Source organism: Primulina tabacum, chromosome 1, assembly GCF_025594145.1.
Source record: "Primulina tabacum isolate GXHZ01 chromosome 1, ASM2559414v2, whole genome shotgun sequence".
NCBI lineage: Eukaryota > Viridiplantae > Streptophyta > Magnoliopsida > Lamiales > Gesneriaceae > Primulina > Primulina tabacum.
Genome location: NC_134550.1, coordinates 51,865,130 through 51,885,252, shown reverse-complemented (window position 1 = coordinate 51,885,252; position 20,123 = coordinate 51,865,130). Strand labels below are relative to the sequence as shown.

At 36.3% G+C, this 20,123-nt stretch overlaps 2 protein-coding genes across 2 annotated transcripts; one reads left to right on the top strand and one right to left on the bottom strand.

Moving 5' to 3' along the window:
* Positions 1–3,753: 3,753 nt before the first annotated feature.
* On the top strand, positions 3,754–16,535 carry LOC142547966 (serine/threonine-protein phosphatase BSL3). The gene is made up of 21 exons (XM_075656341.1): positions 3,754–4,512; positions 5,180–5,240; positions 5,367–5,445; positions 5,520–5,599; positions 5,715–5,809; positions 5,892–5,991; positions 6,288–6,357; positions 7,819–7,920; positions 8,041–8,122; positions 8,246–8,425; positions 9,012–9,264; positions 9,368–9,605; positions 9,708–9,878; positions 10,307–10,545; positions 11,778–11,862; positions 11,941–12,039; positions 12,119–12,318; positions 12,412–12,487; positions 15,353–15,488; positions 15,594–15,733; positions 15,853–16,535. The coding sequence occupies exons 1-21, from the start codon at positions 4,104–4,106 to the stop codon at positions 15,934–15,936; spliced, it is 2,979 nt and encodes a 992-aa protein (XP_075512456.1). The 5' UTR covers positions 3,754–4,103; the 3' UTR covers positions 15,937–16,535.
* A 710-nt stretch (positions 16,536–17,245) lies between these two features.
* On the bottom strand, positions 17,246–19,068 carry LOC142547956 (protein FAF-like, chloroplastic). Its single transcript, XM_075656331.1, has 2 exons — positions 18,910–19,068; positions 17,246–18,785 (listed from the first exon to the last, which is right to left on the bottom strand). The coding sequence occupies exon 2, from the start codon at positions 18,741–18,743 to the stop codon at positions 17,268–17,270; it is 1,476 nt and encodes a 491-aa protein (XP_075512446.1). The 5' UTR covers positions 18,744–18,785; positions 18,910–19,068; the 3' UTR covers positions 17,246–17,267.
* Between the last annotated feature and the right edge of the window lie 1,055 nt (positions 19,069–20,123).

Sequence of the window (20,123 nt, the reverse complement as noted above, 5' to 3'; positions counted from 1 at the left end):
ACATATTTCTTTCCTGATTTATATGTGATAAGACACATATATTTCTCATTCCCTTCATTCATTGTTTGAGTATCATACCCATGGGAATATATATCATTAAAACTCAACAAATTTCTTTTCGATTGTGGTGAATATAAAGTATCATTGATCAAAAATTTTGTACCATTAGGTAACAAAAATTGTGCTTTACCACATCCTTCAATCAAGTATACAGGACCTGATATTGTATTCACCGTTGTTTTTGTTGGTTTTAGTTCCAAGAAATATCTTTTATCTCGGAGGATAGTGTGCGTTGTACCGCTATCGGGTATGCAAACTTCAGCTTTGCTCATAGCATTTTCCATATTTGAACTTCAAAAAAAATATGCAATGAAATAAGATTACCGACAATACATATGTAAATATAACACATATCATAATTGTACAATAAAACATTATTATATGAATACATGAAAAATAAATTATTGTACATTTATATTCTACCATTATATTGTTCATTCTCAGAGAAATCATTGAGAAAATCAGTAGCATCAATATTGTTCATTTCTATCCCACCAACATATTGATTATTTCCAGAGAAATCATTCATAAAATCAGCAGCATCAAAATGAGTTGAATCACTCAAACGGTCACTGCGTTCAGTGAAGTTGGTCTCTTTTTCTTTCCCCTTTATCGATTCTTTATAGAGCTTGCAAAGGTGCTCAGGGGCTCGACAAATACGAGACCAATGTCCTGGAGTGCCGCATCTGAAACAAGAACTTTCAAATCTTTTCGAGTGATTTTCATTAACACTCATGTTCTCATGATGCCTTTTCTGTGGGTGGTTCGTGACGCCCTTTTGAGATGAGTTATAAAAATAACTATCTCTATTGTTTTCAAAACCACGGCCTCAACCACGACCACGGCCAATTCCACGTCCACGACCACGACCACGTCCTCGACCTCGACCAAAATCTTGTCTTTGAATTTGATTTTGGTTTCCAGGTTTAAATTCATTTTTACTCACAGCATTTATTTCTGCAAATGCTGTTGATCCAGTGGGTCGGAACTGATGATTTCTCATTAATAGCTCATTGTTCTTTTCCGCCACAAGAAGACAGGCGATGAGTTCAGAATATCTCGCAAATCCACGCACTCTATATTGTTGCTGTAAAGTTATATTTGATGCGTGAAACGTGAAAAATGTTTTTTCAAGCATTTCCGATTCTGTAACCTCATGTCCACAAAATTTTAGCTGCGAGATTATTCGATACATCGCTGAATTATAATCACTGACTTTCTTAAAATCTTGGAATCTTAACATATTCCATTCATCACGGGCGGTCGGAAGTATAACTTCCCTTATATGTTCAAATCTTTCTTTCAATCCTTTCCACAGAGCCATGAGATCTTTTTCGATGAGATATTCACATTTTAAACCTTCATCGAGATGTCGACGCAAAAATATTATAGCTTTTGCTTTTTCTTGTGATGAAGATATACCATTTTCTTTAATGGTCTCGCTTAGACCCAATGACTCAAGATGCATTTCTACATCGAGAGTCCATGACATATAATTTTTTCCCGTGATGTCGAGCGCAACAAATTCGAGCTTTGTCAAATTTGACATGGTGGTACTAAAAAATTACGATGCATTTTATTAGTTAATGAATATTGCAATACAAAGTAATGGATAAACAACAAAATTACAAGCATTTGTAAAAATAAAGAAAACACACGAGGAGGATATTCTCCGATAAATAAAAGACTCGTGAGTATGATAACCAAAATAATTAAAAATAACCTTGAGAAAGTCATCTTCTTTTTTCTTCGAAAAATTTGATGAAGAATAATTTTTAGAGAATAGAAGAAAGTTGGAGTGATTGAAAGAGTTTGTGAGATCATATTTATATGGCAAAAACTAGCCGTTTTGTTACCGTTTATGACCGTTGGTGTACAAAAAAATAAATGTATGTATTTGTATAATTTTATGGTAATAATATGGTGTATATAATATTAGTCATGTTTAAATAATTATGTATATCATATCACATTATTATAATGATGTGTCATAAGTTATTTTGTTTAAAAATCTTATAGGCTTTTATACTTGTCGTATCCCTTACCGGGAGTGTGAGATGCCGTCTTAACATCCTCCCGGGATTTATAAAAAGTTTTTGAAAAATTTATTTTTATTATTTCTAATAATAACATTATATTATATATTAAATATATACACAATAAATAAATAACAGTAAAATAAATATTATTATTTTTGTTACTTTTTTTTTCTGTTTGGAGCTTGGAAAAGTATGGAGGACTTTTAGAGTTTCGTGCTGATAACGTGTTATGAAAAGTAAAAATTTATGGTAAAAAGTAAAAATCTCAAACTCTCAAAATTTACCAAACTACACGCTTTATAATATTTTTTTCTCTACTCAATTGTGAATTTCTTCACAAATGAGAGATCTATTTATAGGAAATCTTTACAAATAATCCAAAAATAAAATACATCATTACCTACATCATCACACACTAATTTTCAATATTTACAACTCTTATTTTCAACAATCAAATATTCAACATTCAATATTCAAATATTCAATACACACATTTTAAATGTTATTTTTCAACATTTAATATATTATTTTCAACACGAACAATGGGAATCCATATTGAAATTAATGAACAATCATATATCACTGGCATTTTTATCACCTCAAGTCTAATAATTTTTTTTCACTTTAAAAAGTAAATATTTTACAAATAATTTATCAGACACAAATTGTTCACCCTTGTTATATTTTGTGTTTATTAGTTTAATTTTGAAACAAAAGAAAGTTTTAACTTGATAATTTAAAAAAAATGATATTTTCCCAACTTAATAAGATAAAGTGTATTCTTATTCTTAATTTTCAATTTAATTTAAAAAATGAAAATGTGTGAATATGAAAAGTTAATATTAAATAAATGAACGAGGTAGAAATCAAATGTGTATTTCTTTAAAAATAATATATTAATTGATATACGTTTTGTGCGCGTGACACTAGCTTTAAAAAAATGATGGGTGTGTTTCACAACGTTGTTGGATAATTTTATGAGAAATGATTGTAATAAAGAATTTTAATCCATTATCATTATACAATGTAATGTACGGAAAATCTAATTGATTTTTAAATGATAAGTCATAACCTTAGTTGTCAAAAATTTATTCTTCCACGCTCCACGTCGGCGCGTCCCTCCACACCTAAAACTAGCATTTTTTTTTGATAATATAATATAATTCGAATTTCGAGGATAGCAAAACTAATTTAAGAATCTTTATTTATCTTTACTATATTATAACACTTAAATAATTTTGTTTTGATCCGATTTGATTATATGTCAAATTCTACATATAACTTTGAAAATAGTTCTTGTTAAATAATAATTTATGAATAAAATATTTAAAATATTTTTTATTTCAAATTTTACTCTACTAATTTTGTTGTAATTTTTTTCATTAACATTAAAATTCCTCGTCTTCCATTTCAAATTTTTTCTAATTTGTTAATCTTAGAATTTCAATCTAATTTATTCGTCTATTTTTTTTTAAAGGACAATATTCATATATTATAATTTATATGCGTGCTTGGTTAATAGGTTATATGATAGATGGCACAATTAAAATAATTACTTTTTCAACGTACAATATACTCTTGAAGAAGTACAACCCTTTACTTTGGACCGAAAATTTAGCTAAATTCCGCCGCCGTTGTATTAAGTCGACGGCCGTCAATAAAAGCGGAAAATATATCGAAAGAAAATGGTAAATTCCTCTCCTTTTCTCCAGCGCTCTTTCTGAAAGAGAGAGAGATACACAGTATATATATATATATCTGTAGAGAGAGAAAGTAACGTGTTTGGATTGAGGGAGGAAGTGTGTGCTCGGAATTGGATTGGCCTGTCTTGCCTGTATTCTTCGTGTCCGCTTCATAAGAAAGCGGTTTGAAAAGGAATTTATTTTCTTGGTGAAATTTGGAGGATCGGAGCTAGGGCTTTTCGTTGGTGGTTTTCGGTAATGCGAATTCTTGAAAATTCAAGCTCCGATCTTGTAGCAAGATTTTTTAGGGTTTTGAGTGAGAATGGACGTGGATTCTGCTATGGCTACTGACAAAGATCACGATCCGTTGGAGCAGGCAACCACTGCTAACGGTGAGGACCAGCATACGGAATCCGATTCCTCGTTACATGCGCCGAAGCAGCAGCAAACTGATGGTAACAACAGTGTTAGTAATAGTAATAGTGGTGGTGGAGCGTTGCTGGCGGGGCCGCGCTGCGCCCCTAATTACAGCGTGGTTAATGCCGTCATCGAGAAGAAGGAAGATGGTCCAGGGCCTCGGTGTGGCCACACTTTGACAGCTGTGCCAGCTGTCGGGGAGGAGGGGAGTTCCGGGTATCTTGGCCCTAGATTGATTCTGTTCGGTGGGGCTACAGCGCTTGAAGGGAATTCTGCATCTGGAACCCCATCCTCTGCCGGAAGTGCCGGAATTCGTATGCTTTTTCAACCTAGGAATTATGGAGGATTTTTTTTTTTTTTTTTTCAATTCATTTCGCGTTTCCCTTCTTGTTTCATCTATAGGAAGATGATGTTTTTCACCGAATTCTGGTGTTGTGTTGTCTTTAGTTTGAGTTCAATTTTATAGCATTTTAGCTAATTTTTTTGTTGGAAAGTTTTAGAGTTTTAACCTTTATTTTGTCTCTTGGATTATTGTTTAGGATTCCTCGGTGATTTTTTCCCTGCTTCAATTCAAATATAATATAGTAAATCAGGAATTGAAAAGTGAATCGACTCTTGTATAGGAGACAGTAGAGATCAGATGGAGTTTATTTGCCTCAATTTTCTAGAATAGTTATCTTGCTTGTGTGTTAATCCTGAGTGTGCCTGCTTGCTTTGAGATTTATAGATTTTCAAATATGAGGTGAAGAATGTTTTATCTTCATTTACTTTGTGGAGTTATATATTTTGATACAAATTTAAATTATAGTTGCACGGCAGAACGTTGTCTACTCTATTTTCTATCTAGCTAAGTGTGAATTTCCTCTCTATTAGGCAAACATTTTTCCCTTGTTACGATGTCATGTTGATCTTAATAGTTAAAATGGATTATTACCTTGTTATAGGGGTGTTAACGACATTTAAGCCTGCATTTATTTGCAGGATTAGCAGGAGCTACTGCTGATGTGCATTCTTACGACGTGTTGACAAATAAATGGTCTCGGTACGATGAATCGATTATTCATCTATTTGGAGCCTTTATGCTCCATCGGTTACTTTTCCTGGCTTGCTCGCTCTTTGTCTTAGTTTGAACTTTCGTAATTGTGACATGGGACTTTACTACAAGCAGAATTACACCAATTGGAGAACCACCAACACCTAGGGCAGCTCACGTTGCTACTGCTGTGGGTACAATGGTTGTAATTCAGGTATGTTGATGCAGAATGATGTTTAAATACTCAACTGTGATTTGGATATGATGCTTCAATGTTCGTCTTCATAGGGTGGGATTGGTCCAGCTGGTTTGTCTGCAGAAGATCTTCATGTTCTCGACCTTACGCAACAACGGCCAAGATGGCATAGGTCAGTCATGAAAGAGTGAATTTATGCATGTCTGGTACCTTAACTTGTGAGTAATTGTTGCTTCACTTTGAAAATTTCATCTATTAAACAATTGCTGGACTGAAATTTCTGTTAGGGTTGTGGTCCAAGGCCCTGGACCAGGACCTCGATACGGTCATGTAATGGCTTTGGTGGGGCAACGATATCTTATGGCAATTGGCGGCAATGATGGTTGGTATCATGCGGTGTTTGGTCGTTTCTTCTTTCTGCTTTGCAATATCTGTAGGCCAATATATCTGTGCATACTTACTAGGAAAGAGGCCTCTAGCTGATGTATGGGCTCTGGACACCGCTGCTAAGCCATATGAATGGCGTAAACTGGAACCTGAGGGCGAAGGTCCGCCTCCATGCATGTGAGCTCCAGATACTCTCATAGACTTGAGTACATGTTTAGATTTTTTATTACCTTTTATGTTCACTCTGGCTTAAGGTTTCACTTGAGTACTTTATATTCTAGTGCTTATCTAACATACGGATATGATTTTTGTATTAAACTAAGTTTTCATCTGATTATGCTATTCGACTTTATTTTTCCTGAAAAGCAGCTTCTATCTGTTTTTAAGTGGAGGATTGTGGTATGAATGTGGTTCAGTTACATTATTTTTCTGTCCACTCATTGAATATTCATCTTGCTTGTGTTTTGACCTAGGTATGCAACTGCAAGTGCACGTTCTGATGGTCTTCTTTTGCTCTGTGGTGGAAGGGATGCAAATAGTGTGGTTAGTGTGATTTCCATCAATAATTGTATCATCCTGTTTTAAGGGATCAACTTATTATTGCTTTACTTATTTGCTTTCACATAGATTTGTTTTTTGCCTCTATAAACTATTTTACTCGCTCTATTTCCTTGGTCCATCATAATTTTTTCTTAAAAGCAAGTGGATCTTAGATATGGTTTGCTTAGATTAAGGGAACGAAGTCTCCAATAGTTTGCTTGCATGCACTTGTTTCCATATAAAGCAGTGCCCTGGGTAAGTGGTGTGGAATATATTCTACTCAAAATAACTCCTACCTTTTCGACACCAAGTTTACTTAAGATCCAAAAATTAGAAAATCTCAAGAAGGATGATTAAGTTTCTTTTTCTGATTTTTTTAAATGCCCAAAAGCAATTGTATTATGTAAAAGAAAAAACAACAGATAATTCTATAGCCGAAGGTTTAATGGCATCTGTTATAGGATGGAGTTCGTTTTCTTCTTAACCAGTAGATACAATTAATGTAGATGCCATAACACCTGGTGTAGTTCTAATATGGCATCTGTTATAGGATGTATTTTATAAATTCTCTACGATTTGAGGCAATTAATGTAGTTCTATTTCCAGTTGTTCTGAGTAAGGGCTAATATTGCTAAAGGTAGACAAGGACTTTATTCTTTTAGGCTTTGTTTCTTGTGCAGAATTAGAATCTGATTATTAACTTATCCGCATCCGGTAAGATCCAATATATGGTTGCATAACTTAAAATCCTGGGCCTGCAGATTGCACTCCTATTAGTGGAGCACTCCTATTTCACCTTATCTCTAAGCCATGATCAAACAGTTCCTAGGATTACAGTATGCTTTTACAATTGTGCCCCTTTCCTGATCAGTTTCTTAGCAAAACCCTTCCCAAAAAACAAAAAGTAACAGGAGAAGGGCGTAATAATCTTTTTGTTTTACAATCACAAGCTAATATCACATCCAATTATTTACACCAAAAAAAAAAAAATTAATTATCACATTCTACTTCTTATCCCATCAAATCAAATTATCTATCATTCCACAAATAATCATTCATTACTTAACCAAGCACAACTGTAAGATTTTTTTTATCTATAGGGACTATTATCCAACGTGGATCATATTTTAGATAACATTTATAGTTTGAATCTGTATTTTAACATTTCTGTCTTATCCAGCTATAAATCTTTACTTGTTTAATTCTTAATTTGAGATCTTGGTTTGGGTAATTCTTAGTTTTCAGTGGGTGAATAATTTTAATTTAAATGTTTATTTGACATAAAGATATCTAGTATCCTTCGCAAGCTTGAGCACCGATTGCGTGTAAATACATTCCTTTTACACTTCTAACTAATGATAGATTTTGCTAAGTTGCTGAATAACACTGTAATCTCCTTAACAATAATTTTTTGGCGTTTCTCTGCTCTCTGTTTACTGCTCTTCTTTAAATGATATCGCACAGCCACTGGCTAGTGCATATGGCCTGGCCAAACACAGAGATGGTCGTTGGGAATGGGCCATCGCGCCTGGGGTGTCACCATCTCCCAGATATCAACACGCGGCAGTAAGCTCTTTATTTAATTAGTCTAGCAAAATAGTGTTTCATTTTTTTATCATTGATAAGTAAGTGTTAATGATCCTTCTATTCTGTGGAGAAAACTTACGGTTTATATTGTCTGTTCAGGTTTTTGTTAATGCACGCCTTCATGTATCTGGAGGGGCACTTGGCGGCGGACGCATGGTAGAGGACTCATCAAGCGTTGCTGGTATTCTCAGATACACGTTTTATATGATAATTTCTCACCTACCAAAAATTACTTTATTTCAAAACAGATCTCAAGTTCATTTATATCTTGAAATGATCTTTTGATATTTTATCCCTTTTGCAGTATTGGATACTGCAGCAGGAGTTTGGTGTGACACAAACTCTGTTGTTACAAGTCCCAGAACTGGCAGATATAGTGCCGATGCTGCTGGTGGGGATGCAGCAGTTGAATTGACGAGGCGTTGTAGACATGCGTCTGCTGCTGTTGGTGATTTGATCTTCACATATGGTGGACTACGTGGTGGTGAGGCATTGTATTGCTAAGTAAATATTTTTTTTTAAATTTTTCTGCAGTTCGCACCAGGGAATAATGGTTTGTTATTTTGCTAAGCCTCTTGAGAATAATGGATCATGTGAAACGCTATGGCTAGGCTTGCATTTGTTTCCGGTGTCTCTGTACTTTGTTGGAAACAAATGAGAATGAAGTAATTGGTTTTGTATGTTTATGTGTGCATGGTAAATGATTGCCTTATGAACAACTTTCCATGTCTTCAAAATAAGTTAAATTTTTAGAGCGCAAAATGGTAAAAAAGTGTAACGATAAAGAAGAGCTGCTGCAGGCTTCTTAGCTAAGTTGCCTTCTGCTACATCTCTCAGAGCATTTCTCGTGTTAAGCAATCCTGACGGCCTTTTAAAAATCTCACTCGTTAACCGTCTGTTACGCGTAACTTGGAATCAAATATTAGATTTTGTTGCTAATTCTTTTATTGTGTTTCTGGCTTTTCAATCCTTGACCCAGAACTTTATACAGGATATTGCTCCTGACACAATTTAACAAATTTGGATGTGTCGTTTACTTTTATTAACAATTGGATTGGTTGTTGCTTTAGGGGTTTTGCTTGATGATTTGCTAGTTGCTGAAGATCTGTCCGCTGCTGAAACGATGAGTGCAGCTTCACATGCAGCTGCTGCATCCAATATGCAACAAGGAAGATATGGATTCAATGATGATCGAACCAGGGCATCATTGCCTGATGAAGATACTGATAGTTCAGTTGTGGTAGGAAGTCCTGTTGCTACCCCTCTAAATGGTGATGTGTATACAGATATAAGTACAGAAAATGCAATGCTCCAAGGTTCCCGGTAAAAATATATTTGTATTTTATACGTGATGTATATTTTGTTCATAAATTCGACTATGCTGGTTGCTGCAAATGCTTTATACTAAATTGAATATCTCACGCAGGAGACTAAGCAGAGGTGTTGAATACTTAGTTGAGGCAGCAGCAGCAGAAGCAGAGGCTATTAGTGCTACGTTAGCAGCTGCTAAAGCTCGGCAAATGAATGGGGAAGTTGAACTGCCAGAGAGAGATCGTGGGGCGGAGGCAACCCCGAGTGGGAAACAGATATCTTCCTTGATTAAACCTGATTCTGCAGATTCAAATATTTCTGTCCCAGCTGGAGTTAGGCTTCATCATCGTGCCGTGAGTATCTATGATACTTAATATATTGCTTATGTTCATTTTATAAATCACCACTGTTTTAGTTGCCAATAATTTGTTCAATTGCTGTAATTACATTTGCAGGTTGTTGTAGCTGCAGAAACTGGTGGTGCTTTAGGTGGTATGGTTAGGCAGCTTTCAATTGATCAATTTGAAAATGAAGGCAGGCGGGTTAGTTATGGAACTCCAGAAAGTGCAACAGCAGCTAGGAAACTATTGGACAGACAAATGTCTATTAACAGTGTACCGAAGAAGGTAGTTTGGCCTCCTCACAATTCTATGTGCGTTAACATGAGGTGTATTGCGATCTGAATAGAGGGATGTTGGTGATGAGTTCTGAATTAAATTTTTGATGAATTATATTTCTTTCTTCTTCCACTTTAGATTCTGTAGTTGTAGTGTTGGATGGCTTGTTGACCAATTTCATAATGCATGTACAGTCAAAGTGCATTTTGCAACATAAGAGAGAATTTATTTTCTTTAAAATGGGAATGCTCTAAAAATCAATCACATGGTTATGTTTTTCATGTCTGGGTAGGTTCTTAAATTTGTTTTCAGTGATTTATGTAGCTATTTTATCATATGTTTTTGGTTGCTAAATTAAAATAATGACCGTTGCAGCTTAGATATTTAATTTCGTACTAAAAGGTTATTAGGAAGCCTCATGATTGCTTATCTCTCAGGTGATTGCTCACCTTTTGAAACCTCGTGGTTGGAAGCCTCCAGTTCGGCGGCAATTTTTCTTGGATTGCAATGAGATTGCAGATCTCTGTGATAGTGCTGAGAGGATATTTGCCAGTGAGCCTAGTGTATTGCAGCTGAAGGCTCCTATTAAAATATTTGGGGATTTGCACGGGCAGTTTGGGGATCTCATGCGTCTTTTTGATGAATATGGATCCCCTTCAACTGCTGGTGATATTGCGTAAGTTTTAGACTCACATCTGAGTCCATGATCTCGATTGCCGACCCAATTAATTTTTTCAGAAAATTGTGTTGTTTGTTGTCTAAGTTATTTCCTGATAGACATCTTTATTGATGTCTATTTTGTGAAAATGTTTTTTACCATGAAATTCGAACTTTCTGTCTAAATTTATGTGATCTCTTATGTTATTGCATGTACTTCTGGATTGGCTGTACATGTATAAAATTTAGTTTGTGTAACTCCCCTTGGTTTTCATAGTGATGTATTCATGTTTGTAATATTATATAAACACTGCCTACTATTATGATTTGGTGTTGTAACTTCCTAAACCACGAGCATCAATACCCATTTTCTCATCTCATACCTAATGTTTTTCCATCACGGGTATTTTTTGTTTAATTATTCTATGGAAACATCTGAAATATGATTTTGATTACATCTGTAATTTATTAGGCACTTTGGAATTTGGATGGTACCTGTTGTCAGGTTCCGTTCAGAAGGGTACATATCTAGGTGTTGGAATCGATATTTGCTGTCAACCCTCCTTTATGAATACCATGTGACGGACTGCATCAGTGATTTTACATTTATGTCCTTTCCAAAAGCACCTCATGACTTCTTGTTCTGATGACGAGCCTCATTATTCCCATTTTAAATACTTGCTTTACTATTAGCCTGATTGGGCTTTTAGTTGTTGCATGGTAGTGGAATTCTCTCACTGAAACTGAGTTTATCCACTCTGAATCCGCTTCAGTATGTATGGGTTCAAGGATTTCTGTTGCAGAACTCTTCCTTCGCTTGCTCTTACCATTTCAATCTATTGAAAACATAATTTTAAAAGCATTTTAAATATAGTTGGATACAATGGAGTGTGAAAAAATGAAAGGATAATTGGTAGAAGATATTAAAATAGATTGTTCACACACTACAAATGATGGGAATGTTTTCTTTGTTTCTCTGTGGAATCTGATATCCTCAGTTATCCATTGATATCTGTTCATGCTTTTTACCTTTTTGTCGTTGATTTCGTGAACATAGTCTACCTGCTTTAGAATGCAGCACAGTAGTTTTGTCAAAAAGGTTTAACGCGTTCACAAATTCGTCAGCATTGTTTTGCGATAATGGTGGTTTTGATGAGTTAAATCTAATGGAACACATTTTGTGATGTCTATCTAATTGACTCTTGAGTTGCTCGTTTCCATGGGATTCTGATTGTTATAGATGTCCATCAGATATATTGATTATCTTTTCTTGGGAGATTATGTTGATCGTGGTCAACACAGCTTGGAGACCATAACCCTTCTCCTGGCTTTAAAGGTGCCTGACACAGTTTCAAATGCTGCATCTACCCTCAATGCACTGCTCTAATGTAAATAAACTGTTGATCTATTTTAGGTTGAACATCCCCATCAAATACATTTGATCCGTGGCAATCATGAAGCTGCAGATATCAATGCCCTTTTTGGCTTTCGAATTGAGTGCATAGAGCGCATGGTGAATTATCGTCAACTCTTTTTGGTTTTGCAATTTTATCTTGAACAAAATGTGGACCTTGTGGTTGTTTCACGGGCAGGGTGAGCGAGATGGAATATGGGCCTGGCATCGTATAAACCGACTGTTTAATTGGCTTCCTCTGGCTGCATTGATTGAGAAAAAAATTATTTGCATGCATGGTGGTATTGGGAGATCAATTAACCATATGGAACAGATCGAGAATATTCAACGGCCAATCACAATGGAAGCAGGTTCCATTATTCTAATGGACTTGTTGTGGTTAGTGCATGCCTGTTCTTGTCGTGTTTTTAATTCTTGTCCTTTTTCTAAATCTGTGCATGACGTCGTGTTGATGTAAATCTATCATTGTAGGTCCGATCCCACTGAAAACGATAGTGTGGAAGGACTGCGACCGAATGCAAGAGGTCCTGGTTTGGTTACCTTTGGGGTAGGTGTCTCTCTCGACAGTTTGCTGCACTGTTCAATCATAACTTGTAGTGAACGGGGTTGCTTCTAATACCCTTGCGAGGATCATTAAAGACCTCTCCACTTTTGGAACTTCTCGCTACTACTGTTCATGCTTATGCTCTTGTGCTGAGTGCAAATATGCCAAGTTATTTGTTCAGGCATTTTTTTGCTTGTTTCCTTTTTGTCATTTTATAGTTGCAGAATTATGCTTCTTTGGCCGTGCTAATCCCATTTTACATTTTAGCTTTTAGAGTCAGGCAAATTGGACGAGTCCTTGTGTTATGAATATTGCGCACATTATTTTTGGCAAAGAATGATATAGATCATAGGTTTGATAATCTTCTAGTTTGGGGTTCAACTTTAGTGGTTTCTTTCTTGCATGCCAAGAAAACTCGTGTTTTGGAAACTTAAGGAACATTAGTTGAAAGAGACTATAAATTTACATCAGTAAATGATTTGAGTCCGATGAACTGTTAGAATTTAGTTCTCACTCTCGGTTATCTAATCAATCTGCTGAATACTGAGTAAATGCTGCTTAGTCAGCCTAGCAGATTCTTTTTATTATTTATCTTTTGTGTTCTGTTGCGTGAACTAGTTAATAAATTTATCTCGATAAACTTTTATTTATTACTTTCGGGGAATAAATTTGGTAGGAGATCAAGGAATCTTCATTTTAGGAAATCTTTCATAATTATCAAATTAAATTAGGGGTTTTAAGTTTATGGAGAACTTTCCATGACTGTAGGTTAGAACTTTTGTATGTGTAAGCCAGTTATGATGAATAAAAATGTCAAGAAATTTCCTTCTAAAGAGTATTACGAGATCGAAGGGTTCTCTCATTAACCGAACCATCACCACATTTATAACAATAGGAAAAAGGGTTGCAAAACTTCTAAAGGGATCACCGATCTATACGATGAACCCATTAATCGTCCCATAACCCGAATAATATCCCTGGGCCGTAACAAATTGGTTCCAGAGCCAGCAACCATGGGCGATTACAGCACACTCCAACATTTTGAAGACTTTCTCAGGGCATATCAAGAGGACCAAGTTACCACCGAACAGCAGCAGCGAGCATTGACCGTTCAACCTGAGGAATTCTCCAGAAACTTGTCACATATGGAGGTGGAACTCTCGAACAAAGGAGGGGAGAACAGCAACACTCGTGAATCCTTCCAGCAGCTCACACATGAACCAGGGAGAGGAGATCCCTTCATCAGTCCTACGCTATGCCAATCTGGATTTCCCATAATATGATGGCCTATTCGATCCGCTAGGATTGCTCAACAGGTGCTAACATTTTTTCCTCCATCAGAGAACTCCAGATGAAGATAAGTATGGGTTGGTTTCTTTCCGTTTAGATGGAGACAGGCGACAGCCAACTCTGGTTCTTGAAGTTAGACCTGGACTGCCAAAATTGACATTGGGAGGAATTCAAAACTCAAATGTAATTTATGTTGTGGTCCGTCCATGCAAATCAATAACCTGGGGGAATTGTCCAAATTGCACCAAGTTGGTACGTAGATGATTACCAACTCTGCTTCGAACAATTAGCTGCTCGAGCAACATCTTTGTCCAATGAACAGGAGGTTCAGATATTTATCAGCGGGCTCCATGAAAAAATCGCCAAAGAAGTTGAGCTGCGACATCCTCCTTATCTTATTGGTGCCTTGAGCCTTGCAAGACACTATAAAAGGAGGATCAGAATTTTCAACGAAGCACCAAAGCAGCCAGCAGCTAATTCTTCGAAACCCCCATTTGTCAAGAGGCTAAGCAGAATTGAAATTGAGGAATGAAGGGCCAAGGGCTCTGTTTCAAATCTGATGAGATATATAATCGCTGCCATCCATATAAAAATTAATTTGGCTGGAAAGAATAGAAGATGTTAATCGCATGGAAGACGACCATGGAAACAATGATGTTTGCGGCCGTTTGGTTCCCGGCTCTCACGTTTGTGGGTAAGCACGTTTTCCAGGAGGGAAGTGATGTACGGTTCTAGCAGCCCAACCAAGAGGGATTTTTTTATGCTATATTTACACTTGGAGTGTTTATTCCTTTTGATGTAGTGAAATTTTAGTTTTTGGATCATTAACACATGATATCAATTTCCATTGAAATGTGGACTCACGTTATATAAAGATATGTACTGGAAGAATTACTCTCGGTGGAGGATAGAGTATAGACTAACTCGATCCAAGAGCCCAAGGACATTAAGATATTTATCGGCTTCCCTAGATAAACTTTTGTTTATTTATCTTGTTTCAAACAGGGATAACTCACTTTAATTTGGGTATAAATTAGGTAGGAGATTAAGCGGTCTTCATTTTAGGAAATCCTTCATTATTACCAAATTAAATTAGGGGTCTTAAGTTTAGGGATAACTTTCCATTACCGTTGGTCGGAACTTTTGTATGAATGCAAGTTTATTCATCAAGAAATTTTCTTCTAAAGAGTATTATAAGATCGAAGGGTTCTCTCATTAACGAGCCTCTCCACATTCATCACAATGGGGAAAAAGGACTCAAAACCTGTAAAGGGATCACTGATCTATACGATAAACCCGTTAATCGTTCCATCACCTTCAAATTCCATGGCCGTAATAGGTTGCGCATGGTTGGCCATGCAGCACTGTTTATTTCACATTTTTTTTCTTAGTCTTTACCCCTTTTAAGAACAAAAAATGTTTGCTATGACATCATGAATTCCATGACTCTCTCTGCTCCATTTGGATGTTATAACGTTCGTGTTTATTCTTCATAGCACAGATTGAAAGGCGCTTCCATCATGACGTGTTTAACAGCAACTGATGCTTTTTGTTTCATTGCTGTTCGATTTGTTGCAGCCTGACCGTGTTATGGAATTTTGTAATAACAACGATCTTCAGTTAATTGTTCGAGCGCATGAATGTGTGATGGATGGATTTGAACGATTTGCTCAAGGGCATTTAATTACTCTCTTCTCAGCGACGAACTACTGTGGTATGTTCTACTCACTAGATATGTGCATAATTTGTATATTCGCCAAAAAAATCTTGACATGATCCTCTAAAGTTGACTTGTTTATTTCTTGATTTGTTTGTTCAGGTACTGCAAATAATGCCGGTGCTATCTTGGTTTTGGGCAGAGATTTAGTGGTTGTTCCAAAACTAATTCATCCACTACCCCCTGCGATTTCATCTCCGGAGACTTCTCCTGAACGCCATATAGAAGACACGTGGATGCAGGTGCTTCAGTTACCTCGTACTCGTTTTTGAAACTCGTACTCGTTTTTGAAACTCGTCACTTCTTTAACTAAACAAGCTGTAATTATTGATTTTGATATGGTGCCTGTTTGTGGTCATAGGAACTTAATGCTAACAGACCACCTACACCCACTAGAGGCCGTCCTCAAGTTGCTAATGACCGAGTTTCTCTTGCTTGGATTTAGATTATGCTCCCAGATTTTTCCTATACTTCTTTCAGGCCTGTGTTAATACCTGGAATTTCCATTGATTTGTACATAACATGATGCTATATGGAGAGTTCCCGGTAAATCTACATTCCTTAGACGAAGGCTATTAGCTTCTGGTATGTACTCTTAAGTGGCTTTCGGAAGATGAAGACTTGATTGATCGAAGAGTCACTCTTGATTGTTGCGCTGAAAGAGTTAATGGTCTACAAGTGACATCCTCTGTACATGATTCTTGGACCCGTAGAATCAGTGTTATTTTCTTCATTGGATGGGTATTTCTTGGTAGTTTTATATATTTTTTTGGTTCATTTAGGTGTATGATTTTGTGTTATGTATACATGATCGTTGAGATATATCAGGTACAGTCCATATTTTCTTGGTCGTTGATGAATTATAGACGGTGTTGGCTTGTGTTATTCATGTTTTTACTCTGTATAATATAATATAATGTAAAAGTTGTGTGGTGGTATCTCGCCATTGGCATTGGCTGGGTGCCTAAATCGATATACGTGTTTGAGCATCGAACGACTATAATTGTTGGTGTTCCGAGTAAATGTAATGGTCTTTAACTTGTTTGCATTTGGGCTTCATTTGAAGTTCTGGTTTCCATATATATTTCTTTGGCGCTAATTTTAGTTAAGTTCGGAAAATAATGAAGTTGTATAGATAGTTAAACATACAGTGTGAAGTGTCGTAGTATTTTATAATGAAATTGTATGGATAGTTAAAATCCAAAAATAAAATAATAGACCAATTATGGCCATTAAATCTACCCTAACGTGGCTGTACTCTGGGAGATAAGGAATCGAACCCTTGAAATGAGAAATACAAGATTTCATTACGAAGTCTTAAAATATATAATGGGCGTATCTGCCATTGGTAGGAGTTAATTTTGAGGGCAAATACATCTATGGTGCATTTGTGTCTCTTTCACTTGTTCATTTCCAAAATTGCAAAAAATTCAGCATATCACTCATGAGCCTCAAACCAAGGGGAGCCTAAGACAAATCAAGAATGATGGATATTGTGTTGCCCAGAAGATTAAAAGTAAAATTGATACGAAAGGGTGATGAAAAGTAGTAGAATTCCATTATCATGAGGAAACAATACAGGTAAAACCAAACAAAAACAAATATCTGACTCAAATTATAAGGAAAATTAGGTAATTCTGTTTTTTTAAATCTCTTAATTCATGTTTATTCGGATACACAAAGCTCCTTAGACATGACTATACAAGACAGGAAGATTAATATTTGAAGGGATTAATCAATATTTTATGTATGTCAGCACTAGTAATTTTTTGCAAATTAGGAGGTTGCAATGCAGCATGGCTCCCATATTACTAGGTATCTTCTTGGCTCCTTATTGCAGCCCCTCAGATTAGGAACAAAACACCCTATTTTGTTTCCTTTCTTGACTTCCATTTCTTGATTTGCACCATTTATCGTGTATTTTTTTAGGAACGTGGCTTGCACGGTACTGGTCTTGTTCCGCCAGAAGTACTCATAAGCATTGAATGTTGTAGCGGCAGGTACTGGCTGTGGTGGTGATGAAGATGGGATGAGACGTGCCACTGATGGCGGCCGTGGTGGGAGTGATTGTGGGATAGTGAGTTCTTTCTCTATTAATTTGGCTGAGTTGTTGAACCCGGGGCAGCAATTTGTGTTCTTGTTGCCTAATCCCATGAATTTTTTCATCAGCAGAGCTGATTTTTGCAAACTTCCGTTTTGATGCATTGGAAGTTCAAAATTTGCAGTCATCACCTCCTGGGCTTCCTCCTCCTCCTCCTCATCCACTTCTTCACTATCATCATCATGGCCGCCGAGATCCAACTTCCCCTCTCCAATACTTCCACCATCCTCCTCCATATCATCAAACACCTTTTCAAATTCTTGCCCCCTATTTTCTGTTTCATTTACTTGAGAATTGAGACGATCAATCAAAGTTAAAACAAGGCGCCCGTCTTCACGTTTAGCGTGGAAACTTTTTCTTGCTGGGACAGAAACAGCTTCAAGAACCAACCTACCATTTTTCCTGTATGCATGCATGTAGAGTGAAGGCGCTCCATCTCCACCAGAAATGGAAGACAGTGCCGGTGGAATTGGCCGTGCCGGAGAATTCTTGTACTTCACCATATGCAAATCCTCGAAGGGATCCACCGCCTTGATTCTAGCAGCTTCTGGTACAGCCCTTTCCCTGTCTTCTTTAGCGTCATCCCCATTGCTCAGAGTTGCTGAAGAAGCGTGTGAACAGAACTCGTCAGACCCAGTCTCGGATCCAAGACTCTCAGTGCAACTTTTAAGACTCTTTTCACTCATAGCGCTTGCTGATCTTTTCACAAGAGGATGAATATAAGGTGGTGGCGAGAGACCTCTGGCAGCTAAATTTTCACTCTTTCGTGTAAGAATTGTTTCCCAAACATTTGTTTCTTCTTGTTTATGCACCTTTTTCTGAGATTGAATTGACCTCCAAACGTCGTCTTGTGTCGGCTTCTTCTCAAATTCTTCTTCACTCTCAGATGAAGAAGAATCATTATTCGGGACAACCACCACTTCTTGAGAAGAACAGACCTTTTTCACAGGCAAGAAAAACCCATTTTGGGAAAGCCATTTCTTGGAAGACATATCAGCTGAGAGTGTTCTTCTCAAGGAGGATCCTTTGTAACTTCTCTCAGAATCTGAGCCAAGAATGGTGACTATACCTTGTTTCATTGGTTCCTTCCCCTCAACTTGTACAGAGAGCACTGAAGCAGAAAGGTGACGCAGGCTCTTTCTCACAGACATGTTCTTCACTCAAAAAATAGTGAGAAAAAACACTTGTTTTATCTGCACACAAAGTGGTTCAATTATCAGCACAGAAACACCAGAAAAAAAAAATAAATGCAGCAATAACTAAACCAATATTCTGACGACATTCACGATACAACAAATAAAATACAAGTGAAATAACCTTAAAACAATCAAGAAACAGCATCCAAAATCAGAGGATGGTGTCTCCAGGGAAAGTCTTGAACATAAATGGTGTCTATTTGTGATTGACGCAATAGAAGGAGTCGGGGTCTCGGGTATTTGTAGGAGACCAAAGGGTATATGCCATCACCCTAAGAATCATATTTTTTCATACAACTTGTTAAGATGAAAGGTTCGAAAACATCGATTTTACTTCATTTATTTACTAACGTATTTATGATCAATAATAAGGTTATTATTTAAATATATGAACACTAGGAAGAATGTTGAAAACACGTACGTCAGTGGAATATATTTTGCTGGAGCAATTATTTACAATAAGGTATAAATAAAAGCAATGAAAATGGCTTAAGAAAGAAGCCGCTGTTTTCTCGACAAATTAATTAGTGCCTTATTCATATTTTTTTTATAAAGAATCAAGATTGACGTCTGATGAATAAAAAATGTATAAATATTTTGGAAAGAAATTTATATTTATGCATCCTTCGACAAACGAATAAAGATTAAAACTCAACATATTAATTAAAATATATTATTCAAAAGAATCGCATACGTATGTAAGAATACGACAAACCGCCATTGAAAGGTTATTTTTCGTGAAGGACTTTCTCTCAAGGCTTTGCAATTAAAGTTAATTTCTTTCTTCAAAAACATAATAATAATTCTTTTTGTTTTAATTATTTGTTTTCCTTGCGGGAAGTTTGTTTTAAATCAATAGGTTTATTAGTGAATATGGGGCTAGTTTGTTTTATGATCTTACTCAATTTTTTTTAAAAAAATTCACGTTTTGTTTTTTATCTGTCAAAGATTAGCTTTACGATCAATGAATACTTCAAACATACAATAATGTTAAAAAAATTGAGGAATTCGTATGAACACATAGTCCCTCCAATTCAATGCGAACCTTTTTTTTTTCAATGAGAGAATTTTTCAACGACAAAGAACCTCTATATGTATAGTAGCCTACAAACACCATCGACATAAGGTAAATCTGCAGAGAATACTTTTTTGTGAAATTAGAATTAGAGACTTTGTGCTCAAACTTCGCTGCCCATGAGGGTACGTGGATCATTTTCATTTTACAAGTTTGTGTTGCATGTAACGATCACAAGCATTAGGCTGAACCAACATGGGGCTTCAGTCCAAATCCATGCACCACTATTGGTCATGGATCGTTAGGATGGTCCAGGATGA